The sequence below is a fragment of the Simochromis diagramma genome, unplaced genomic scaffold (assembly GCF_900408965.1).
Source record: "Simochromis diagramma unplaced genomic scaffold, fSimDia1.1 OVJJ01000026.1, whole genome shotgun sequence".
Classification (NCBI taxonomy): domain Eukaryota; kingdom Metazoa; phylum Chordata; class Actinopteri; order Cichliformes; family Cichlidae; genus Simochromis; species Simochromis diagramma.
Window position 1 is genome coordinate 367,151 of NW_024386985.1, and position 26,777 is coordinate 393,927.

General features: G+C 40.7%; 1 protein-coding gene across 1 annotated transcript; it reads right to left on the minus strand.

Annotated features, from left to right (window-relative positions):
* Positions 1 to 760: 760 nt before the first annotated feature.
* LOC120738621 (NLR family CARD domain-containing protein 3-like) lies at positions 761 to 26,413 on the minus strand. Its single transcript, XM_040039972.1, has 10 exons — positions 26,369 to 26,413; positions 18,368 to 18,423; positions 17,767 to 18,051; positions 14,097 to 15,888; positions 11,348 to 11,521; positions 10,977 to 11,063; positions 10,653 to 10,826; positions 3,335 to 3,508; positions 2,780 to 2,826; positions 761 to 2,381 (listed from the first exon to the last, which is right to left on the minus strand). Exons 2-10 carry the CDS (start codon positions 18,417 to 18,419, stop codon positions 2,326 to 2,328), a joined length of 2,841 nt encoding a protein of 946 aa, XP_039895906.1. The 5' UTR covers positions 18,420 to 18,423; positions 26,369 to 26,413; the 3' UTR covers positions 761 to 2,325.
* Between the last annotated feature and the right edge of the window lie 364 nt (positions 26,414 to 26,777).

Genomic DNA, 26,777 nt, shown 5'->3' on the forward strand with positions numbered 1-26,777 from the left:
TAACCTTAAAATGTGTAGAGTATTTCTCTAACAGGAGGACACTCTTTATACTCAACTCAGCACAGACACACTGAGGCACCATGAAAAGACAATAAAAATCCAGGATAAACAGGTTCAGTGAATGTGGTGTTGAAGGTGTGGAGGCGGATCAGAGTGCCAGACGAGACTCTGTAGAAGGACAAAGTGCCAGCAGGACAGTCCACATACACTGCTACTCTGTTAGAGACAGAAGAAGAGTAGGAAGAGGAGGGGGGGGTGGTTGTGGATCTGCAATTGTGACAGACAAACTGAGGACCACCATCAGTGCAGTGCAGACTCCAGGAATGATCATTGAGTCCAAACCAACAGTCATCATTGTTTCCTTTCCTTCCGATTCTTCTGTAACTCACTGATATAGAAATGTTTCCCTTCCACTCGACCTCCCAGTAACAGCGACCAGTCAGTTCATTACTACATAGCAGCTGAGGCCAAACATCAAATCTGTCTGGATGATCAGGATATGACTGAACCTCCATAATATTATGTGTCACCTTCCTGTTGTTGTCAGACAGTTTGAGGTTTCTATTTACTGTGTTTGTGTCGATTGTGAGTTGACAGGAATCTGATGGAGAGAACAAACACAATCCAGCTACAGTTATTGATCCATCATCTGTTCATTGATTAACACTTTGATGATGACTACTGACATCGGAGATGTAAATCAGTGATGTGACAGTTTGAAGATGTCAGTGTTGTGGTGTGGTGTGGTGAGAGGGAAGAGAGGACCTTGCAGGCAGATTGAGGATGTGGATGGTGTTTATTGCAAGGACTGGATGGACAGAACATAAACTGACTGAAACTGAATGACTGGTGGACTGAACTGAACCAGAAAACACACATGCAGATTAGAGGACAAGACAAGTAACTGAGGAAAACTGATGACTTAAATATACTGGATAATGAGTTGATAATAAATGAGTTTCGGTGGGCGGCCGCGTGACCAGTTGCTAAGATGACTCAATTTGGGTGGATGACCAGATGGACAGCATGTAAGATGAATCAGTTCGAGTGGGCAACTGTGTGGCCAGTGCCAAAGACAAATCAGTTCAGGTGGGTGGTCGTGTGGCCAGCAGCAGCACCTGCAATGCTCCACTGTGGACCAGCAGAGGTGATGGGACACCTCTAACAGGTGGGAAGGTTGCTGGTGGCGTGATTTGGCAAAGCTCTCTAGTGGAGAAAAAGCAGGACCCGCAGGTGGGAAACCTCTGGTGGAGACTTGGCACCGGAACAGGTGGAGGAATTGGCCAGACCCTAGCCGTCCCAACTCGAGAAACAAGTATGGATGCAGGGATGGGTTGAGTGGCTTCCCTCACCTTAGGTGCAGGGACAGGTGCAGGAGTTGGCTGGACACCAGTCACCCAAGCCCGGGGAACAGGTATGGGTGCTGGAGTGGACTGGGTCTCAGCTGTCCTGGGAGCAGGCATGGGAATGGGTGACGGCTGGACATCAGTTACCCCTACCCGAGGAACTGGCAAGGGTGTGGGGAAATGCTGAGCACTATCTGCCCGGGGAGTGGTACAGGGACTGGCTGGGCCCTAACGGCACTGCGAGCAGGAGCAGGCTGAGAGACAGGTCTTGGGGCTGGGAGACAGGTCTTGGCATGGAGACAGGACGAGAGAAGTGATCAAATCTGGACTTAAGAATGTCCTTTGTGAAGCCTAAAAGGGAAAAACAGTTTTTATGGGTGCAGGGTGGTAATTACATTTTTTTTGACAGTCCACCATAGGTTGACAATAACCAATCACTGGCTTTTTTAGTAGAAGAAATGGTATTTGGTCTATGGTGAGGAGGAGTCTTTGGCTCATGGTGAAAATGAAGAAAAATGTCTGACTCACTCACCACCAGATATTGCTGCTTGCGAGAGCAGCAGCAGCAGCAGGAGCTTTGCCTCCTCTTGACAGAAACAACAGACCTGCTGAATGATGTAACCTCCATCAGGATGAGATGGGAGGCGGAACCGCTTTGACACGACAAGGTGGGAGTGCTAGTGAATGAGGCAGTAGGTGGACGCATGAGGACCGAGCAGCCGGAGATCAGCAGCTGGCGCCTATTTCCCATGGCTAAGGCTCGCGTGCAGGTGAGGCAGCAGGTGGAGGACTGCAGTGCCTTCAAGGACTCTCCAGAGCCAGATGAATCCCCTCAAAGACATGCTCATGTTGGAGCATAAGCCACAGATTAACCCCCAGCTCTCTTTCCAGAAAGAAGAATGCTGCCTGCTGCCATTGGTATAATTCGAGGTCCACTGGGTTCATATCATGTCTTCGCAGCACGAGTCTCGTCATTCTGTCAGCATCGTGGTGTGGTGTGGTGAGAGAGAAGAGGGGACCTAAATGCAGGACTCGCTGGCAGATTGGGGATGTAGATGGTGCATATTGTAAGGAATGGATGGACAGAACATAAGCTGACTTAAACTGAACTGGGTAACACACACATGGATTAGACTGTGACAAGACAGGGAACTGAGGAGAACTGACGGATTAAATACACTGGATAATGAGGATGATAACAAACACGTAAGTACATAGCTGAACTTAATCTAACTAACAATACATAGGAAGTGGAACAGAACATAATGCACACAGAAAGATAACTAAGACAGTAAAACAGGAAACGGGGATAGAAAACTCAATGGTGACAAAGCTTAACTGAAAACACTGGATCAACAAGCCGGGCACCCTGACAGAAGATGGTTGGATGTGTACTGCTTTGTTTTAATAAGTCACATTAAAAACGCACTTACACTTCCTCAGACCTGGTTTTAACCATCGGACTCCAGCAGGCTCCACCCTGGAAGGAGGAGGGGAGAGGAAAAATCATTTGTCATTAAGATTACTTCCAGTCTGAGTTATTGTCTGATTACTGACAACTTAATGAAGACAAACAGAGAATGAGAAAATCATTCATTTTCAAATATATATTCTATTCCATCAAAATATAACAATAAAAATTAAATTGCGATTGTTGTTGGCTAGCATACAATGTTAAAAATAATAAAATGAACAACAGCAGCATCTCTGACTGTGGTAATACAAACCTAAATATGTGAAGAAGGCAACAAACACTGATCCTTGAATATTTTATTTATATATACAAAGATTTAACAGCACGTAGCTAACAACACTATCCTAAGTGAACTGCTGTGGATGATTAGCAGCAAAGCACATTTTGTTCAACAAAAATCATTCTCAGCTTAAGCGTAGGTTTTATGTTAACTGTTCTCTACATTCACAGCTGAATCCAGAATAAATATGTTCAAGTACTCTCTTCCTGTTCGATCAGACACTCTTCCCCATACCTGAGAGTCTTAAGTCTCCAGCGTGGATTCTTCAGTCCAGCCAACAGCAGCTTTATTCCTGAGCTTCCTGGATGGTTGTAGCTCAGGTCCAGCTCTTTCAAATGGGAGGGGTTGGAGCTCAGAGCTGAGGCCAGAAAAGTACAGCCATCTGCTGTGACCAAACAGCCTGACAGACTGAAAACACACAACACTGCATCTGTGAGCTATGATTTTCTGTTTGTCAGATACAATAACATTTTTCAATTTCCATCCATTCAATTTCATTTAACTTTATTTATAAGAGACAATTCCCAATGGACAACAATAGACACTTCAAGTTGTTAACAGAGTAAGGCAACACACTACAATATTACCGAGAAAGCTGCGTCCAAGATGCAGCTGTGCACATTGGCATACTCCCCCATGTTGCTTGTCTTGTGTTTTTATGGTGTTATGATGTGATGATATTTGTGCTTTTTATGTGCTGAAGTTTTTTGTCTTCTCCTCATGCCAACTACTTTGGGGATAAGTTGGAGCAGAAATTCTTTTTTTCTCCTGATCTGCCCTTTTGTGTTACACATTACACATTCCTGTCTCCCCAACGTGAAGTTTGTGTATTGTATGTATGGTCAGCAAGGTCGGTCATCTCAGTTGCAGGGGCAACTGCAACCGACAAAGAAACCACCCATCCTTATATATATATATATATATATATATATATGTACAGTGGGGCAAAAAAGTATTTAGTCAGCCACCGATTGTGCAAGTTCCCCCACCTAAAATGATGACAGAGGTCAGTAATTTGCACCAGAGGTACACTTCAACTGTGAGAGACAGAATGTGAAAAAAAAAATCCATGAATCCACATGGTAGGATTTGTAAAGAATTTATTCGTAAACCTGGGTGGAAAATAAGTATTTGGTCAAAATCAAAAATACAACTCAATACTTTGTAACATAATCTTTGTTGGCAATAACAGAGGTCAAACGTTTACTATAGGTCTTTACCAGGTTTGCACACACAGTAGCTGGTATTTTGGCCCATTCCTCCATGCAGATCTTCTCGAGAGCAGTGATGTTTTGGAGCTGTCGCCGAGCAACACGGACTTTCAACTCCCGCCACAGATTTTCTATGGGGTTGAGGTCTGGAGACTGGCTAGGCCACTCCAGGACTTTCAAATGCTTCTTACGGAGCCACTCCTTTGTTGCCCGGGCGGTGTGTTTTGGATCATTGTCATGTTGGAAGACCCAGCCTCGTTTCATCTTCAAAGTTCTCACTGATGGAAGGAGGTTTTGGCTCAAAATCTCACGATACATGGCCCCATTCATTCTGTCCTTAACACGGATCAGTCGTCCTGTCCCCTTGGCAGAAAAACAGCCCCATAGCATGATGTTTCCACCCCCATGCTTCACAGTAGGTATGGTGTTCTTGGGATGCAACTCAGTATTCTTCTTCCTCCAAACACGACGAGTTGAGTTTATACCAAAAAGTTCTACTTTGGTTTCATCTGACCACATGACATTCTCCCAATCCTCTGCTGTATCATCCATGTGCTCTCTGGCAAACTTCAGACGGGCCTGGACATGCACTGGCTTCAGCAGCGGAACACGTCTGGCACTGCGGGATTTGATTCCCTGCCGTTGTAGTGTGTTACTGATGGTGACCTTTGTTACTTTGGTCCCAGCTCTCTGCAGGTCATTCACCAGGTCCCCCCGTGTGGTTCTGGGATCTTTGCTCACCGTTCTCATGATCATTTTGACCCCACGGGATGAGATCTTGCGTGGAGCCCCAGATCGAGGGAGATTATCAGTGGTCTTGTATGTCTTCCATTTTCTGATGATTGCTCCCACAGTTGATTTTTTCACACCAAGCTGCTTGCCTATTGTAGATTCACTCTTCCCAGTCTGGTGCAGGTCTACAATACTTTTCCTGGTGTCCTTCGAAAGCTCTTTGGTCTTGGCCATGGCGGAGTTTGGAGTCTGACTGTTTGCGGCTGTGGACAGGTGTCTTTTATACAGATGATGAGTTCAAACAGGTGCCATTCATACAGGTAACGAGTGGGGGACAGAAAAGCTTCTTACAGAAGACGTTACAGGTCTGTGAGAGCCAGAGATTTTCCTTGTTTGAGGTGACCAAATACTTATTTTCCACCCTAATTTACGAATAAATTCTTTACAAATCCTACCATGTGAATTCATGGATTTTTTTTTCACATTCTGTCTCTCACAGTTGAAGTGTACCTCTGGTGCAAATTACTGACCTCTGTCATCATTTTAGGTGGGGGAACTTGCACAATCGGTGGCTGACTAAATACTTTTTTGCCCCACTGTATATAGTTAAGTTATATAATTATTTGATATTTTAGTGGAAATCCCAAAACAAAATAGAAAGTATTTTCAAATCAATATAATAAAACCTTTCTTCTTTCTTCTTATTAGTTATTATAACCCACTAAACACTGGACATAGGACAGACATGCAGATCCCATTGGGTCCATTCTGGACATCATACGACGTCCAAACTAGGTCCACAATTTGGACTTCCAACCACAACCCAACCTGAAGGTCAATATGACATTCACCTTTTGAAATTTGGACTTGGCAATTTTTTATAGGTCATGTGAACATCTATAACAAGTGCAGGGAATATACACAATTAATAACATAACCCGGATTTTAAAAATGCATAAATAGTAAAAAAAATAAGTAATGTCTAAGATTATGAATAGCAAAGAGACAAATTCATTTATTCAATTTCTTTATTTTATTAAAAAGTCAAAATTCATGTAAAATGAGTAAAAACATATGTGCATTGTTTAATATAAGCCAAAAGCCAAGCAACATATTTAAGTTATCTAAGTGATTTATATGTCATCTTTAACCTAAGAAGCAAAAGACCGTGGCAGATCTGAAAACGCCAGGAGTCTGATTTTCTCGCCGGCTCTAGTGGGCCTTGACCTCCTGATCAGCTATCGAGCTGGTGAATAACAGGTGTCTCCGAAAACATCAGAGCAGTTTTGCCAATATGTGATGTCTTGATAAATCGAACAGATATTTGAAGTTTACACAGCTACATCTTCATCTTTCGGCTCAGGACCAGGTGGAGTGCCCAACCCGGGTCAGGGACAAGTTCCTGCCCCAAGTGGAGGAGTTCAAGTATCTTGGGGTATTGTTTATGAGTGATGGGAGAAGGGAGCGGGAAATCGACAGACAGATTAGTGCTGCGGCCGCAGTGGTGCAAACGCTGTACCGGTCTGTTGTGGTGAAGCGAGAGCTGAGTGTAAAAGCGAAGTTCTCAATTTATCGGTCGATCTACATCCCTGCCCTCACCTATGGTTATGAGCTGTGGGTAGCGACCGAAAGATCAAGATCACGGATACTAGCGGCGGAAATGGGCTTCCTCTGAAGGTTAGCTGGCATCTCCCTTAGAGATAGGGTGAGAAGTTCGGCCAATCAGGAGAAAAAGCAGGACCAGGATCAGTAGAGCCACTGCTCCTTCACATTGAAAGGAGCCAGTTGAGGTGGTTTAGGCATGTGACAAGGATGCCTCCTGGGTGCCTCCTGGGTGAGGTGTTCTGGGCATGACCCACCGGAGGAGGCCCAGGGGCAGACTCAGGACACGCTGGAGAGATTATATCTCTCGACTGGCCTGGGAATGTCTGGGTGTTCCCCCGCACAAGCTGGAGGAGGTGGCTGGTGAGAGGGAGGTCTGGGCTTCTCTGCTTGGGCTGCTGCCCCCACAACCCGGCAGCAGAAAATGGATGGATGGATGGATATTCTCATCTTAAAATATCTTAAAAGTTCATTTTGTGACCCAGAAAGAGTAATAATACAGCTAAGTAGCTGACACCATATTCGGAACTGGCTGAGCCGTGCTATGAATTCTGAAATAGGTTGGGCCACGAACCTGACCCATCCTTCAAATCCGGGGAAATGAAGGAGGTGTTTGTCAGCGCAAACGCATTTGTTGATGCATTTTTTTGCCCTTTTACTGAAAAGACTTTAGTTTGGAGATCTTATTGGATTGCTAAATTCTCAAGTATTAGCATAGGCCTGCAAAGTAGGATGTATTTGTGCCAGCTTTATGTTTAGTTTTTAGGTCAGTAATTGTTTCTATTACCAGTGGTCTACACTGTATGTGGGGATTCATTGTACAGTTACTATATTGCTGTTTTTCGGTTAGCCCGAATATTAAAACATGCCATTTTATTATTTTGGCTAATTAAAGGACTGTTGCTAAGATCTACTTTACATTGTGTATGGTGTAATTTACTGCACTGTTAGTCACTACTGTTCATTTTCGTGGGTAATACTACTTTTACAAATCAGACAAGTAAGTTAACCCAGAGCCCACTTACTTAATAGCATTGCATAAATAAGGCCTAAAATAAGTATAATATTGCTTAAAAATATCAAAATTGTTTTCAACAGGATACATATGAATACAGATTATATATGAACAAATACTATTTATTATGTATTATCCTATTGATTTGTTCAGTACGTATTTCTTATTTTATTTTTTATTTTGCATTTTCCTGCTATTGTTTGTTGAAATATTAAAGACATAAAGAGATTCAGTAGACATCAGGTCTTTGGGTCCTTGTGCTGCTAATTAAGGAAAAGGAACGCAAATTAGCCATGTGATGTAGGTTAAGGGGCTATCTGATTAGTTGAGATAGTATGCTTTGCCTTGCACTGCTGTGGAGAGCTTTTAAAGAAGTGTATGTACTGGATGTAGCCCGGATAGGAATTCCGCAGTAAGTACTTATAATTCCTATGGACTTTTGTGCAAAACTCAAACACAGCAATGGCGGAGAAGAGCAGCTAAAAAGTTTTAAATATTATTGTTTCTGTGACACAAAATAAACTATTAAGATATTTTCAGATGAGAATGTAGCTGTGTAAACCTATAATATCTGCTCGATTTATCATATTTGCAAAAGTGCTCTGATATTTTTGGAGAGATCTGTTAGCCCACCAGCTCAATGGCTGACTGGAAGGTCAAGGCTCATTAGAGCTAGCGAGAACAGCGGACTCCCGGCACGTCGCTTGACTGTCTACTAAAAGTAAAAATAAAAGCGTTCTAACATCTCACCTGTTTGTTATTATTCGAGCATACATGTATAGTATTTTTCTTAATAGAGAGATTAAGCTTGTCTTTCTGTCATGCCGTGATTGTACTTAACTGTATATAGCCTATTAGACATTATAAAACAAAACATATGTAATAGCAAATTTTGCCAAACTGCTTAAAATACCTTTTTAAAGTCTTTTTTTCTTAAAGAAATCTACTAAAAATTGCTAGGTGGCAATTTTTTACATCATGTGTAATTTCCATTCCAAATATTAATCACAGTTAAATTGACGGGAGATGGCAGTAAAACTCTGGAGCTGAGATATCACCAGCTACACTGCCGTTCCAATTGTAGAATGATTGCGCTGCGTTCTGGGGAAGTCTGGACTTCCGTCTAATTTTACAAAGTACAGACTAGCAAGAACACGAGTACAGACTTGCATACTTGAGTACTTAGACACCGCCTGTGTTTCCGTCTGTGTTTTCCAGCTGACAAACTGGCCTGTAATGAGTGTGAATGTCAGTGTGCCGGGGGCCTATATGTGAGTATAGCGCATTTAGTATATTTACATAGCGTATTTCTGATAAGGTATCAGTGAGTTAACCACTAAGACTTAATATCATTTTAAAGGGTATTCAAAGAGTATATTTCATTTACTGAATGAAACTGTAATATCATTTGAGTTTAAAAAAATGTGTTTTTGTACATTGTCTGTCCTACCCTTATGTTCAGTAAATGTTCAGTTTCTGTGCTAAAGAGTGGTCTGGGGTCAATTCTTTCTTTAATGTTTATGCAGGGGTTTACTGTTAGTATCCCTGATTTCTGTCCATACGACAACCATTTGTGGTATCTGTGCTATAAAGAACCCAACACCCCAACTAGGAAGTCGAAACTGAGGCAAGCGGGGTTAGACTCAGTATAACGAGTGGGTTGCTACATGTACAAGGACTTCAGACCTTAAACAAGAGCAATAAACTACAAAAAATCTGAGACCAAGTCTATCAAAATGTCATGCATGGATATATGAAGAATGAAGAGGCACTGCATCGTATATAAAATGAAATATACTTGGGGAAGACTACTACATTTATTGTGGTAACCACACAGGTTTAAAGCTGTTTTGTGGGAGGAGCAAGAGCTGGTCTGGTGTTTTGGGGAAGTCAAACCCATGGTCGGAACTGCTTCAGTAATGCCTACCATGAGTCTTATTTTTAATTAATTGAAAATAATCCCAAAAAAAAATGTCTTTATGAAATATTTACACCAAAAGTGTTAGTGGGGAAAAAAGAAAGTGAAAAAAAAGTTTGAGAGAACTGTTAACAAATAGGTCACCTGTAATAAATGTGTTACAGTCTTATGAAACATTCCATCAGTTTTTCATTGCGCATAATGCAGGGGAAAGGTTAGAATAACAATTAAGTAACTTTATTATGTTTAGGTTTTTTCCTACTTTCTAACGAAAATATACTTTCTGCATTAATATGACTTAGAACTTATATTTGGGCAGGATTTATTTTCTCCTTCAAACCATGGGTGTTTTTTGAGATAATTCTCTGTCTCTCTCTGCTTTTTTGAGTCACTGAAGTTCACCCAGGTGTCCTATCTTCCTGTTATGATGAAGTCAGGCTCAAAATTCTCTTTTTTTTTTTTTTGACAAAAATAGTAAATCTGAGCAAATATTTAGGAATATGTTGCTAATAATTGTGTAATGAATAATCAATACTGCAAGAACCTTCAGAATACTGTCAGAAATTGGGATTTTATGTTTAGTGGACAGAAGTGCCTCTGAAATAAAGACTTCTGTTTTTAAGAAAGAATAAAAATCTCAATTTTAAGAAATGTAACATTATGTTGTATAAATTAAAATTAAACAGTGAATAAATATCACCAATAACCTCCTATACTGATTATTTCTATGAAGACATTTCTATAATGTTTCCCAAAATTCTATATCATTAATGCCCATAAGAACCTTAAACATGTCATTTGGAAGTTTTTGTCCTACCAGCATGAAAGGATATTGGTATGTCATAGACACAAAATGGCTATATATATGTAAGTTTATCAGTTCATAAAGTAATTTTCTAAAAAGAAACGATAACAAAAACAAAACGTGACTATAAAAAATGTTATGACTGTTTTTCAGAGTATAATCATCCACTCAAAGGTAAATAAAAGGTCACTTAACAATTGATAAGCTTAGCTGTTTGTGCAACAATATAGATTTTAAATGACAGTGTATGAACATTTTTGAATCCTGACCTGAGAGTTTTAAGTCTACATTGTGGAGTCTCCACTGCGCCAGACAGAAGCTTCACGCCTGAATCGTGCACATTGTTGTTACTCAGGTCCAGCTCTCTCAGACTAGAGGACCGGGAGCTAAGAAACGAGGACAGAGCTTCATAGCTTCTCTCTGAGAGGTTACAGGTGCTCAGTCTGAAAATTAATCAAGAACATAAATAATATGTGTCATATATTTAATCACTTTTTTTTCAGTAATACTTCAGGAAACAACATAAGATGCAACAACAAATGGATGGACTTTAATTGGTTAATTTTGAGAAACAAAATATCTCTTGATCTGACCTCAGACTAGTCAGCTTGCAGTTCAGATTCTGCAGTCCAGCAGAAAGACTGTCAGAGCTTCTCAATGAGAGATTACAAAGACTCAGTCTGAAAATTAAAGCATGAACAATGAAACAACACTCGTTAAACTGTAATCAGGGTTCAGTAAGGAGCTACTTACTACTACATTTAGCGCTATTTACTTGCAGTGTGTTTTAAAGAATCCTTATCATCTGAGGTTAAACAGGTTAAAAATGTGACAGTTTCACTTAAAACTAATTTAAAAACAACAATTGATAAAGCTGACATTTATGGGCTAAATTTTTAACTGTTTAATTTTGTCAGCTGAAAAAAAAGACCAAAAGAAAAAAAATGAATATACTTGATCTGACCTCAGAGTTCTCAGTTTACAATGTGGACTCTCCACTGCTTCAGACAGAAGCTTCACTCCGGAATCCTCCATGCTATTGTTACTCAGGTCCAGCTCTCTCAGGCTTGAGGACTGGGAGGTGAGAACTGAGGACAGAGCTCTACAGCTTCTCTCTGAAAGTTCACAGATGCTCAGCCTACAAAAAAATAAGAAAAAATACAGAAAGATTATATTTATGGCATTTGTTCAACCTAGACAATAAAAACTAATATATTGGAGTCCACTAGAAGTTATGGTTAACTAGAAATCTCTTAAGTCATAAAATGAAGGAAACTATTTAAATTTCCTTAAAATCCTAATTACACTTCTGTATTTGCATATAAATAAGTTACAGGCTGTTCAGTGCGCAGGGTCTTTTAGGAGATCCATCTGTGGTGATCTGAATTAGGCTCTCCTGCTCAGACGCTGATGACGAAGTAGGCACGGAGGTGAATGGGAGATGTATCCAATCATTTAACCCGCCCGTCTATGAGAAGTATCAGCATAACTGTGCCACCAGCTCCTGAAGGTGCATGTTACAGTCATGCTTTACACTGTTTGATAATGTGTGCTTCTGTGTTGATTTTGACCATGCAGTTCTTCCAAAGGTTTAACTTCTTTATCATGGCCACAACTTTATCATAAACAATGAATATGGTTGTAGAAACGCCTTGTAATCCGAGAGTGAGTTCGTTCAGACGGGAAAAGATATCACAGAGATGAGCCAGGCACGTAAGGTACTCTACATCATGGAAGTGTTCAGACAGCTCAAAGGGATGGTTACTGAAGAAAACTTTACGTTCTTCCCTCAGCTCAAAGAAACAGGGCAGCACTTTCCCTCTTGAGAACAAGCAAACCTCTGTGTGGAGTAATACAGTCTCAGGCACGCTGCCCATCTCACTGCACAATGCAGCAAATAAGTGGGAGTTCAAAAAGTTAACAATTTTTACAGTGGTGTCCAAGACATGTTTCAGACGGACAGGTATTCCCTTTGCAGCAAGAGCCTCTCTGGATGCTGCAGTGTACCCAAGAAGCATCTGGCGCTACTGCCTGCACACACAAACCACACCTCTGTGTCTCCCAGTCATGGCCCGTGCACCATCAGTGCAGATGCCAACACATCTGTCCCACACGAGTCCATGTGTGATCATAAATGTGTCCAGCTTTTGAAAAATATCTACTGCAGTTGCCCTTTCTTCAAGTGGTTTACAGACCAGCATGTTCTCCTTGACAGTTCCTTCCTGAATGTTGTGCAAATATACAAGGAGCCACATCCGTAGACTCATTCAGTTGTATTGCGTAAAATTCACTGTGGCGTATGTGCTGAAGTAGCTGCGTAAAACATTTTCTGAAGTTGCATTGATGAGACAGCATTGTTTGATGATGGAATGGACTGTATTGTCTTTTTTGCCTTTTCCCCCAACATTCTCACTGCCATATCTAAAGCAGCAGGGAGAATGCGGTCCTCCACAATAGTGTGGGGTTTGTTGTTTTTAGCCACTCTAAAACTGACCATATAAGATGCTTGTGGTCTGTTTTTATTCATAGGATCTGGCACTCGAATGCAGCTTTTACTTGTTGAAAGTGATTTTAGCTGTCGCTCAAAATATTCTCATTGTTTATTTTTCAAATGGGGATGATTTGTCTCTAAATGTCTGTGCAATACTGAAGGTTTCATTGAGTTGTGAAACAATACTTGCACAATTATCACATTATGGCTGGGAAAATCCCCAGTATTTATACATGTGAACATCAGTCAAATATAATTGTCATCATATTTGCTCTTCTTTGTGTTACAGTCAGAGGTGACATGCTTTCTCCCACTTTGAGGCTCCACATCAGACCCTTCATTACTTTCCACATGACTGTCTCCATCTATGCTAGATACTTGGCTAGTAACCACAGATACATCTATGCTGGCATCCCAATCTGACAGCACAGATTGGGAGGTGATTGTTGAACAATCACCTGCGCGGTCACTGGCAAATGCATCTTCAGATATGAGCTGATTGGTGGTAGTGGCCGCTGTTTTGGTGGCAGAGCATTTTTTTCTGGTTAACCATTTGCCCATTTCTTCAACAGTGCAACTTCAACAGTCAAGCGTCAGTCAATTGGGGAAGTCGCACCCATGTATTTTGTCAGGGCAATTGTTTTGCTAAACACCAGAGGGTGGTATATACACATGTATGTAATAGCCACATTAAACTGTATTAGTGCAAATTTAGGCTTTTTGAATTGTAATTACCCTGTCCCACGTATCACCTATAGCCTCTCCCATACCCCCAAGGGTAGGCGTACCCTAGTTTAGAAACCAGCGCAATAAAGAATAATAATATAGAAAAAAGTTAACTCCCATATTGAACTGAGCAGTGCACTAATGCAGAGAAATTACTTTAGAACACCAGAGATGAAATGAATGATAACTGAAGAGTAAACAGTAACAGAACACCGGACTGGTCCATGAGTTTTTGGTACAAAGAAAACAGTTCTGGAAGGTACTTGATAAGTGATAAACCCACAGATGTCTCAGAAATGCTGATAATTTCTGCTGCTCTGACAATTCAAAAGGATCATATGCTTGAAGATGATCATTCATTTAAATTTTTTAAGGTTTTTTAATGTATCAGTACCCATCACAATGTTTATATTTCTTAAATTGCTCACTTGATTGTTTTTTTTGTTAAGTAGAATCAATATTTCAAAAATAAAAGGATGAGTACATTTTTACTTACAGAGCTTTGTTGGAGGCTTTGATCACCGGTAGGAGTTTTAGAAGAGCCTCCTCTGAAGCAGAGTATTTCTTCAGGTCAAACACATCCAGATCTTTTTCTGATGACAGTAAAATAAAGACCAGAGCTGACCACTGAGCAGGAGAAAGTTTCTCTGTGGAGAGACTTCCTGATGTCAGGCACTGTTGGATCTCCTCCACTAGAGAACGATCATTCAGTTCATTCAGACAGTGGAACAGATTGATGCTTTTCTCTGCAGACAGATTCTCACTGAGCTTCTTCTTGATGTACTGGACTGTTTCCTGATTGCTCTGTGAGTTTCTTCCTGTCTGTGTGAGCATTCCTCGTAGGAGAATCTGACTGTTCTGTAGTGAAAGACCCAGAAGGAAGCGGAGGAACAAGTCCAGGTGTCCATTTGGACTCTGTAAGGCCTTGTCCACAGCACTCTGGTGGAAGTGCTTAAGTGTAGATTGTCCCGTTTCAGACTTCTGGGAGGTTGTTTGTTCTTCCAGCACATTAATTCCAGAGTTGATGAAGGTCAGATGGACATGAAGAGCAGCCAGAAACTCCTGAACACTCAGATGGATAAAGCAGAACACCTTGTCCTGGTAGAGTCCACTCTCCTCTTTAAAGATCTGTGTGAACACTCCTGAGTACACTGAGGCTGCTCTGATATCAATGCCACACTCTGTCAGGTCTGATTCATAGAAGATCAGCTTTCCTTTCTGCAGCTGATCAAAAGCCAGTTTTCCCAGAGAATCAATCATCTTCCTGCTCTCTGGACTCCAGTGTGGATCTGTCTCAGCTCCTTCATCATACTTGACCTTCTTCACTTTGGCTTGAACCACCAGGAAGTGGATGTACATCTCAGTCAGGGTCTTGGGCAGCTGTCCTCCCCTTCTGGTTCTCAGCACATCCTCCAGAACTGTAGCAGTGATCCAGCAGAAGACTGGGATGTGGCACATGATGTGGAGACTTCGTGATGTCTTGATGTGGGAGATGATCCTGTTGGCCTGCTCCTCATCTCTGAATCTCTTCCTGAAGTACTCCTCCTTCTGTGGGTCAGTGAATCCTCTGACCTCTGTTACCATGGAAACACAGTCAGGAGGGATTTGATTAGCTGCTGCAGGTCGTGTGGTTATCCAGAGGCGAGCAGAGGGAAGCAGTTTCCCCCTGATGAGATTTATCAGCAGCACATCCACTGAGGTGGACTTTCTAGGGTCAGTTAGGATTGTAGTTTTGTGGAAGTCCAGAGGAAGTCGACACTCATCCAGACCATCAAAGATGAACACAACCTGGAGGTCTTCAATGCTGCTGATTCCTGCTTCTTTGGTTTCAGGAAAGAAGTAATGAACAAGTTCCACCAAGCTGAACTTTTCCTCTTTCAGCACATTCAGCTCTCTGAAAGTGAATGGAAATATGAACTGGATGTCCTGGTTGGCTTTGTCTTCAGCCCAGTCCAGAGTGAACTTCTGTGTTAAGACTGTTTTCCCAATGCCAGCCACTCCATTTGTCAGCACTGTTCTGATTGGTTCATCTCTTCCAGGTGAATCTTTAAACATGTCTTCTTGTCTGACTCTGGTTTCTGGTCTTTCTGATTTCCTGGATGCGGTTTCAATCTGTCTGACCTCATGTTCATCACTGATCTCTGCAGTCACTCCCTCTGTGATGTAGAGCTTTGTGTAGATCTTATTCAGAAGGGTTGGGTTTCCTGCTTTAGCGATCCCCTCAAACACACACTGGAACTTCTTCTTCAACTTAGATTTAAGCCGAGGCTGACAACTTTGAAGAGCCTCTAAATAAATCATTAAGATAAGATAAGATAAGACTTTATTGATCCCACAACGGGGAAATTTTTGCGTCAATAGCAAGAAAAAAAACAGTCTGTTTATTTCTTAGTCTTCTTTTTTTGTTTTGCATTTTTACATATTTTTTCTTCAAATGTACTTAGATCTCAAATTACAATACTGAAGAAATGTTATTAATTATAAGTGCACCATCCTGCTATTAAAGTGAAAAGAAAATTGTTTCAGTTACATTAGTACTAAACCAAAAAGCTTGGATGCTGGACATTGTCTACATTCTAATGTTTATTCATATTTCTTGTAGTTTTTTTCACTTCAGGGTATCTGACTCGAGGAGAGACAGGAGGTAGTATTTTGCCTGTTAACAGCATGATGAGGAAGTGGGAGAGAACCAAACAGCTGCTGATGTTGTTTATATTCAGCAGTGAATGATTTAGTCTATCTTCTTGGACATAAGCAGATGGATATTAGCCATCACATAACAATCATATATTTACCAGCATTCCCTTTAACAAGTTTTAGGTCATTTTATTATATTATCAAATCTGTGTCTTTTAGTGATTGTACACAGGGCAAGAGCATGGTGACGACTGATCACTCATACCAACATTTACCATCTTTGTGTTTGGTTTTAAACAGGCTTCTGTGATGAAGGATGGGCAAAGATATCACTTTGGCAAAGGTGAAGAGGTGCCTTTTTCTTCAAATCTTTTCCTCTTTCTTTTTGATCAAGTGTGTACTTCCACTGACATTTTAACGAATGGTCTCAAAGAGTTACTTAAATTACTTTTCCTCTTGTTTGGATTGTTGTGTTATTTGTGCTTCTTCAATCTTGATGTCATGAAAAATACATCTGGCTTCATTCACTGAGTGATGCTCAGCTTGAGATACAACAAATCATCACCAAACCAAAGAAGCTCCTGTTCTGTTATAATTTAAATAAATGGAACTTCTGCAAAGTCACACTAAAGGTTTTTAAACCTACATATGTAAAATAAAAAATTGGCTTTGTGGCTTGTGTAACCAATGGGAACATTTACAAACTAAACAGGTTTTCAACTCTGGACTTCTCCAAATTTTGTCACTAAAAATACCACTGAACTTTCATGCTGTCTTTCAACTGCTACCTACACTGTTTAAAATAAACATCTGAGGGGAATTCAATATTTCACATTAAATTCCTGCCGTAAACTCAAAAAGGGATTATGCATACTGTGACTCTTAGAAGACTGGAATATTTTTCCTTCATGGGTTTCTGAAGCACTCAAGAAGTCACACAAGTGACACTAGTTTTTTTTGTTTTGTTTTTTTGTTTTAAGGCAATTAGTTTTCACGGTTTTAACAACCAAATAAGATTACTGTTCACATAAATAGAGCTAAGAAAAATCTATGTTAAAAAAATAATTACGAGCAGTCTATTTTAAGTTAAACGCTTATGTGATATAATTTCTCTCAAGTGTAATACTTTAGTTTACTACTCTGTAAGTACAACACACTTAAAACCCTTGGTTAGTACAACATACTTCTTATTCCACCTCATTACTTTTCAGGGAATTGTTTTCAGGATGTCTCTAAGAGATTTTTTTATTCTCCAGTAGTTTGTAGTTTGTGCATGTGATGATTGTGGTCACAGTAGTCTTGCAGGCAAGGATTTCAGAGGTAATTGCAGGGTTTATTCTGCTACCAATACATCTTCACTCCTCATGGCCGTTTGGGAAAGTTTTTTTTTTTTTCCCATTGTGAGTAGCCCTTTAATAAATCCAAATGTATGTTGTGGAATGAAGTTCCCACTTTCTGCTTTTCATTATATTAAATTCTGAGGTTTTACACTTCACATCTCAACAAACTACAGAGAAAAGTGGACTCACCTTGTTGAGCAGATGGATCAGAGTATAAACGCAGCTGAGAGAAAAGGGAGAGATCTATAGTCTGAAGATGTCTGACCATTATCCTGCTGGCTTTGTCCCCTTTCTTCCTCACTGTATCAATGAAGCAACGTGCCTTATCTGCTCTGACTGGGTTCCCTTCCAGTATTGATTCTTTCTCCAATTCATTTAAGACACCATCACTTACAAGGGCCTCAAGGAGCTGTTTAAGGATTTCTGTTGACACCCTCCAAACAAAAGCTGACCGCACCCTGGCAAGCTCCTCTTCTACAAGAAAAAGGAAGAGACATAAACATGTATCCCCCTCAAACATTGATGACAAGGAGATCATTTTGAGTGAAGTTGCTTTCTTTTCCAAGCCCCTTAGACTGACAGTTGTCATGTTATGAAAATGTGCCAAAGAAAGATTAAGACATGTTGCAACAGATTTGAATTCATGACCATTTTTAAAGACAGTATATAGATAACTATGTGCAAGTGCTCTGACATTTTTTTTTCCCCAATAAGCATTACAAACAGGCAAAGGATTGTGCCTCGTCTCTTTACATCCATACGCTCATCAGACAAACCATTGATCTCCTACCTGCTGTAGAAGCTGCATTAGTTGGTGGTTCTTCTACAGGTTCTCTCATCATCTTTCTATGAAAACATGAGAAGATGATTTTAACAGAAGAAACTGTGAACACAGTCATGTGTCACATTATTTTATTGATATTAAGGTTTTAGTGTCTCGGCCACATACATCCAAAACTGACCTGTTTGAAATAAAACATCAATGACATGTGAATGTGGTGGTAACCACATGATAATAAGGTAATAAAGGTTGATGTTTTTACTTTTTCAGGTATTAGTTCAGTGTAATAATAAAAAAAATCTGACCTTATAAACCACAAATGCATCCTTATCCTCATCCTTAACTTATACTGTCAGTCTTCAGTTTTATACCCAAACTGGGTATAGGAGTGTGATTCCTCCTACAGTAATATATATATATATATATATATATATATATATATATATATATATATATAGAAACACCCAGCATGCCCTGCGGGCGGTTTATCCTTCAAGCTCGGGTCCTCTACCAGAGGCCTGGGAGCTTGAGGGTCCTGCGCAGTATCTTAGCTGTTCCCAGGACTGCGCTCTTCTGGACAGAGATCTCCGATGTTATTCCCGGGATCTGCTGGAGCCACTCGCCTAGCTTGGGAGTCACCGCACCTAGTGCTCCGATTACCACGGGGACCACCGTTACCTTCACCCTCCACATCCTCTCGAGCTCTTCTCTGAGCCCTTGGTATTTCTCCAGCTTCTCGTGTTCCTTCTTCCTGATATTGCTGTCATTCGGAACCGCTACATCGATCACTACGGCCGTCTTCTTCTGTTTGTCTACCACCACTATGTCCGGTTGGTTAGCCACCACCATTTTGTCCGTCTGTATCTGGAAGTCCCACAGGATCAGTGGGGCAAAAAAGTATTTAGTCAGCCACCAATTGTGCAAGTTCCCCCACCTAAAATGATGACAGAGGTCAGTAATTTGCACCAGAGGTACACTTCAACTGTGAGAGACAGAATGTGAAAAAAAAATCCATGAATCCACATGGTAGGATTTGTAAAGAATTTATTCGTAAATTAGGGTGGAAAATAAGTATTTGGTCAATAACAAAAATACAACTCAATACTTTGTAACATAACCTTTGTTGGCAATAACAGAGGTCAAACGTTTACTATAGGTCTTTACCAGGTTTGCACACACAGTAGCTGGTATTTTGGCCCATTCCTCCATGCAGATCTTCTCGGGAGCAGTGATGTTTTGGGGCTGTCGCCGAGCAACACGGACTTTTAACTCCCGCCACAGATTTTCTATGGGGTTGAGGTCTGGAGACTGGCTAGGCCACTCCAGGACTTTCAAATGCTTCTTACGGAGCCACTCCTTTGTTGCCCGGGCGGTGTGTTTTGGATCATTGTCATGTTGGAAGACCCAGCCTCGTTTCATCTTCAAAGTTCTCACTGATGGAAGGAGGTTTTGGCTCAAAATCTCACGATACATGGCCCCATTCATTCTGTCCTTAACACGGATCAGTCGTCCTGTCCCCTTGGCAGAAAAACAGCCCCATAGCATGATGTTTCCACCCCCATGCTTCACAGTAGGTATGGTGTTCTTGGGATGCAGCTCAGTATTCTTCTTCCTCCAAACACGACGAGTTGAGTTTATACCAAAAAGTTCTACTTTGGTTTCATCTGACCACATGACATTCTCCCAATCCTCTGCTGTATCATCCATGTGCTCTCTGGCAAACTTCAGATGGGCCTGGACATGCACTGGCTTCAGCAGCGGAACACGTCTGGCACTGCGGGATTTGATTCCCTGCCGTTGTAGTGTGTTACTGATGGTGACCTTTGTTACTTTGGTCCCAGCTCTCTGCAGGTCATTCACCAGGTCCCCCCGTGTGGTTCTGGGATCTTTGCTCACCGTTCTCATGATCATTTTGACCCCACGGGATGAGATCTTGCGTGGAGCCCCAGATCGAGGGAGATTATCAGTGGTCTTGTATGTATTCCATTTTCTGATGATTGCTCCCACAGTGATTTTTTCACACCAGCTGCTTGCCTATTGTAGATTCACTCTTCCCAGTCTGGTGCAGGTCTACAATACTTTTCCTGGTGTCCTTCGAAAGCTCTTTGGTCTTGGCCATGGCGGAGTTTGGAGTCTGACTGTTTGAGGCTGTGGACAGGTGTCTTTTATACAGATGATTAGTTTCAAACAGGTGCCATTCATACAGGTAACGAGTGGGGGACAGAAAAGCTTCTTACAGAGGACGTTACAGGTCTGTGAGAGCCAGAGATTTTCCTTGTTTGAGGTGACCAAATACTTATTTTCTACCCTGATTTACGAATAAATTCTTTACAAATCCTACCATGTGAATTCCTGGATTTTTTTTTTCACATTCTGTCTCTCACAGTTGAAGTGTACCTCTGGTGCAAATTACTGACCTCTGTCATCATTTTAAGTGGGGGAACTTGCACAATCGGTGGCTGACTAAATACTTTTTTGCCCCACTGTATATATAAATATATAATATATCTATATACACACACATACTATATACATACATACACATATATATCATAGCTATATATATATATACACACATATATATACATATATATAAATAAAATTAAGAATATTTAGCCAAAAGTTTATTACTTTGCCTGCAATTCTGAACAAGCAGCAGCGCAGTGACATACACTGTCCTTTAGTGCTGGAGCAGCAGGAACACCAGTTAATTTGAAATCTCTTTGTCTCTCTAAAACAAAGTGACAGCAGACTGAGTCAAAGAAAAAATGTTATTTAAACACCAAGGATCAAGCAGAGTTAACGTGTTGGAGATTTGGACGTTCAAGTTCATTCAAATGCGGCTGCAATCAGAGAAACAGATGCAGAGACAGAGAAACATCATGTGACTGAACAAGAGTTCAGCCTTCTGGTTCAAACTCTGTACAGACACAAGAGACAGCAGCACCAAGTGATGATTTCAATGACCTTGTTTCTGTTAAACACAGTTATAGTTTTAACAGGATGTTTTACTGAAGTTGTTTGAAAACACATGTTTGGTATTATTACTATTACCTGGTTAGTACTTTTTTTCTGTGTTGTGTGTTGTAGTACAATCTGAACTTTTATTTGGGTCCAAAAATGTTGGACAGAAAGCAGAATCTCATCTAAACCAGATGTGCAAACCTACAGAGCCGAGAGCAAAGGTGTCTCTGCGCATCTGCCTGTGTTAGATGAGGATATTATTGATATTAAGTTCATCAACTTCATGTTGTTACAGTCATGTGACTGTTAGTGGCTCAGAGAGCTGTTAAAAAAAAAAAAAAAAGGAAGTGTGGTGTCTAAGCGGTTGCTATGTTCTGATGTCACACAGACTAGGATGAGGTGGAGTATAAACCAGAGAAACCTCGGGCTGTTCTCTTCTTCCTGCTCAGGTGACAGGTCAAAGGTCATCTATGTGATAGATTTGATGTTTTAATTTCTAATCTTTCAAATATTTGTTTTGCTGGAACTTTTGCTTGAGTGGATGAAAACTGAAGTGGGTTCCTTCTGACCTCCTGAAAAGACGTATTTTCTTCTTTTTGTGTTCTGGTACTTTCTCAGCTCCAGAGGCATAGCATACAAGTGGATGAAAAGTTACCTGGATGACAGATATCAATATGTCGAAATCAATAATGTAAAATCTAATCAGTTGAAGGTAACTTGCGGTGTTCTCAGGGCTCTGTGCTGGGCCCTAAATTATCCATATCATATATAAATGACACATGTAGTGTTTCCAAACTGTTAAAATGTGTATTGTTTGCTGATGATACCACTTTGTATTTTGTTTGTCTTTGTTTCGAGCCCTATGTACATGAGCTGCATGCTAAAAGATCTTTTGTTAAAAGGGTTAGTGTAAAGCAGCGGTCCGTGAGTCGTTTGGTACCGGGCCGTGAGAGTTGAGGCTCAGGTGTGAAATGTATGGTTTTCAGGGTTTTTATCGGTTTTGTTATTTGGTTAGCGTTTTTATCATTAACTCTGTTTTCCTGGGTCTTTTCACGTGTGTTATGAATAAATCTTCTTTTTTTCGGTACCGGTACTAGTTTTATTTTGTTGTATTTATCCGCGACACCTTAAAGGCCGGTCCGTGAAAATATTGTCAGGCATAAACCGGTCCGTGGCGCAAAGAAGGTTGGGGACCGCTGGTGTAAAGCATAAGCTTCACCCAATGCCTTTTGATTAGCCTTGTCTCATGCTTTCTTGCTTTGTGGTAATCTTTATTTTGTATTCACTGGGATATTTGAATGCTAATCAATAAATCAATCAATAAAAAATAATGACCGTGTTACTGTTACAGTTACAGTTTTAACAGGATGTTTTTTGTATTTGATTTATTGCACTGTAAAGGCCGAATCCTCTGAAATTAGCAGGCAAGCAAACTGATGGTCAGAGCTGTCACACTGATTTTTAAGTAGCATATCAGAAAAGGTTCCACCTTAACAGCTACAGGTAGCTGCTGTTTACATAGAAGAAAAACTGAACTGAACATACCTGTCCTTGATATTAGAATAATCCATCAGTCTATTTTAGTGCTTCTGCTCTGTTACACTGCGTTACATTGTTTCTACAAATTGCATTTCCTGTGTGTTGAATTAAAATCAAATTAAAAACAAAAATCACAGTGTCAATTCTTAAATAGATTTTTATTGCAGAACATCAGGAGCAGGAAGTGTGTTTTTTACTGTGAAGACAAACCAAGTGTAAATGTGTGTGTTGGTGAGCTCACAGTCAGTGCGTTCCTCTTTTCTCTCAGTGGCCTCAGAAATAATAACGTTGTTAACCCTTGTATTATGTTGAAAAAAAATCACATTGATTATGTTGCGGGTCATTTTGACCCGTACTATGTAAATCCACTCAGAATTGTCAAAAAAGTACAATGAAACAATAGCAACTTTATTTTCCATTAGAAAAACATTTAGAACACAGACATACAACACAGTTTGAATTACCATAACTCTTTTTAAGAACAATTTAGCAAAAGTTTTTCCTTCTTTACAAACACATTTCTTTTGAACTTGCCCGATTTTCTCAGTTTTTCAGTGTTCAACATTTTCAATTTTGTCCACATGATGGACAGAATGTGACTGTGTGCTTTCTGCAGATGTACTTTTTGCATTTCTCACAAACAGTGCTTGTTTTAATGTCTTCTCGTGAGGGACAGACCTGGCATCTTTTCCGTTTCTTTACACCTGTATCCACTGGATCCACTGCAGATTGGTTGGATGGTGCACGCTTGACCTTTTCAATGACAGCTGCTGCTGCTGGGGATCGAGCTGGTCTGACTCGCATCTGGATCTTGGGAGTGACAAGGCTTTTTCCCAATTCTTCCAGGAAAAGGCGACGTCGGTACAATTTACCCGCATTCCAATGTTGGTTGATTTCAGTCCACAGGACATAGGCATTGTAAGCAGACACATCCAAAATGTTGTAGAAAATTACCAAGGGCCAACGAGCTGTCTTGCGCTGGCAGCTGTATGTCGCTGTGACTTTGTCAAGATTGTCCACTCCTCCTTTGGTGGAGTTGTAGTCTAGGATCATTTGTGGTTTTTTGTCTTCTCTTGTGCTCAGAGATGCATCTGTGTGCATTGTGCTCATGACAAGAACATTCTTGTTTTTCTTTGGGCAATATGAAACCACTGTTGCTTTCTCAGTGAAAACAAATATTGAGGAATGCAGAGGTCTTCCCTGCATCTTCAAAATTTCACTGGGAAGTTCTGGCTTATTTCTTCTGATTGTTCCCAACATAGTCAGCTTTCTCTTCTGAAGTTCCTCTCCAAGCCAGTAGGATGTAAAGAAATTGTCACAGGTGATGTTATGCCCTTGCAGCCCTTCACTCATCTGCAGCACCACACGCATCCCCTGATTCTTCTCAGATGCTCCTCCAGGTAGCTTTCCAGTGTACACTTGCATATTCCATGCATAGCTAGATTTTGCATCACAGGCTGCCCATATTTTGATGCCATACTTGGCCGGCTTGTTGGGCATATACTGTCGGAAAGGACAGCGACCCCTGAATGGGACAAGGCGCTCATCAACAGTAACGTGGGGACCAGGGTTGTACAACAAAGGTAGAATTTCCACCCATTTATCCCATACATCTCTGATTGCAGCAAGTTTGTCTCTTTCACGTCGACCAGCTCTGGTTTCACGGTTGTCAAATCTGATCACACGAGATATCTTGAGAAATGTCTCCAAAGACATTGTTGCTCGAAAGATTGGCCTTCCATTCTCTTCATTCCATAGACTTGCAGTTGCTTCTCCCTTGGACCTGTATACTCCAGCTAATATCAGAATTCCAATATAAGCATGCAAGTCAGTCTGATCCAGTGGCTTCCATTTCTCTTGAAATACACGCCTCCCTTCCAGGTTAGTCATGTCCAGTATAATCCTCTCTATTGGAGGGGATATGAAGAGTTGAAATGCTGATTGAATATCATCAACTCGTGTGATGGCAAATCTTGTAGGACCAGGAGTCATTTTGATGATATTAGAAGATGACAGCCTGCCTTGACTTCGGTGTGGTGATAATGACCATTTTATATTACCATCTTTAGATGTCCATGTCTCCTCTGTGGATGATGATTGCTGCATTCCTTGGTTTTCATTTGATGTAGAGATGGTGGCACACTCTCCCTCAGAATCCTCCTCCTCGTCTGAAAATTGGCAGTCTGGATCATCAATAACATTGTCCTCGGCCTCTGAAAGATCCTCAGTCTCTGAAACATCTTCTTCTTCATCACTATCCCAGTTGAAAAGCAGTGATAAAGCTTCTTCAGTCGTCAACCTTCTGGAGCTCATTTTTGGTGTGTTGAAATGACATGAGAACAGTGACAAGAATAGGGGAGAGAAAGTTTCTTGCATGCACACCTGGGTCTGAATGTATATTCAGAAGCAGTCAAAACAAAGTACATCAAAGAGAAATGTTTATTTTGGATCTGAACAACTTTTTACTTACATAAAAGTGTGCGGGTCAAAATGACCCGCAACATCATCTTTGTATACAAACACTGCAGAGACATTCCAGGACACATCAAAGTGTCCATATTTTACACACCAGTTCATGACCCCAGATAAGGAAAAGTCATAAGCTTTCATGAAGAAAAAGAAAGGGTGACCTGTACTTTGGTCAACACAAAAACTGGAATGGGTCAAATTGACCCTTAACATAATAAGAAGGTTAAACGACTTTCATAGTAAATATGGATTCACATAGAGATAAAATGACATCATGAGAGAGTTTTTACCATTAAAAAGACGATAAGGAGAAAGTGTGAGGAGACCATTTCACAAGCAGTCTTTAAACGACTGCAACTCTTCATTTATGCTAGAGAAAGGTTTCGAAAAGAAGAGAAGCTGCGCTTTACGGGGATATTTTGCGTATTACAGTAGCACAAAGCGTTCACAAGCTACAGCTGTCTGCACACAGAAATGTTCTGTTCTTTTGTATACTTGATCTGTTTGTATTTTGTACACTCGTTGTGTGTTCAATAAAGTTCATTTAAAAAAAAGTCTAAACAAAGAAGGAAAACTCAACTCCGCCTAGATTTTACCATGTGTGCTTCGCACTACTGTAACTCATCGACCATTTGAGGTAGAGAAAAAAATTCACATGGTTACTGAAAGAAGAGAGACTGAGTTTTACGGGGATATTTGGTGTATTACGGTAGCACAAAGCGTTCTCACAAGCTACAGCTGACTGGAGAAAGAAAAGTCAACACCGCTTAGTGGTGCGCTTAATGTGCGCTTCGCACTAATGTAACTCTTCGACTATTTGGGCTAGAGGGACATTTCAAAAGGTTTCCAAAAGACGACAAGATGGGTTTTACGAAACGTTATGGTGCATCATTAGAAAGCAAGAGCAACGACGGTCAATAAAGGAGAGCAGAGAAGAAATGTACTGAAGGAACTTTCAGTGCTTTAAGTTACAGAAGCAGGTCAAACTTTTAAAGAACAAACTGCCTCTAATGTCTGAGAGAAAATATGAATTCAAACCTACTGCTGGTCTGATTCCACTCTGCCTCATTGGTCCAGCTGTGAGTCCGGCAGATCTGTGCTGTTTGTGCTGAAGACAGTCAGCAAAGAGAAGCGAAACAGGAAGAGCAGGAAGGGAGGTGCTTGTGGGGAACCAGGGAATAAGCAATATCAGAAATTCTCAATTTTGCAATTTAGAAACATGTAAGAATGTTTGTTGGAGGCTTTCTGTCCTGTTACTGAGCGAAGCATTAAAATTATGCTTCTATTGTAGTTTCTATTGTAGTGACACTTTAAACTGGTTTGACTACAGATCAAAGAAACACTCAGTGTGTTAGTGAAAGTTGTTTTTAGCTGACCTTAAGGTTAAGGTTACTTTGTTTATACCCATAGCTAATTTGCTTTGCAGAAAAATGATAGCATTTGGCAT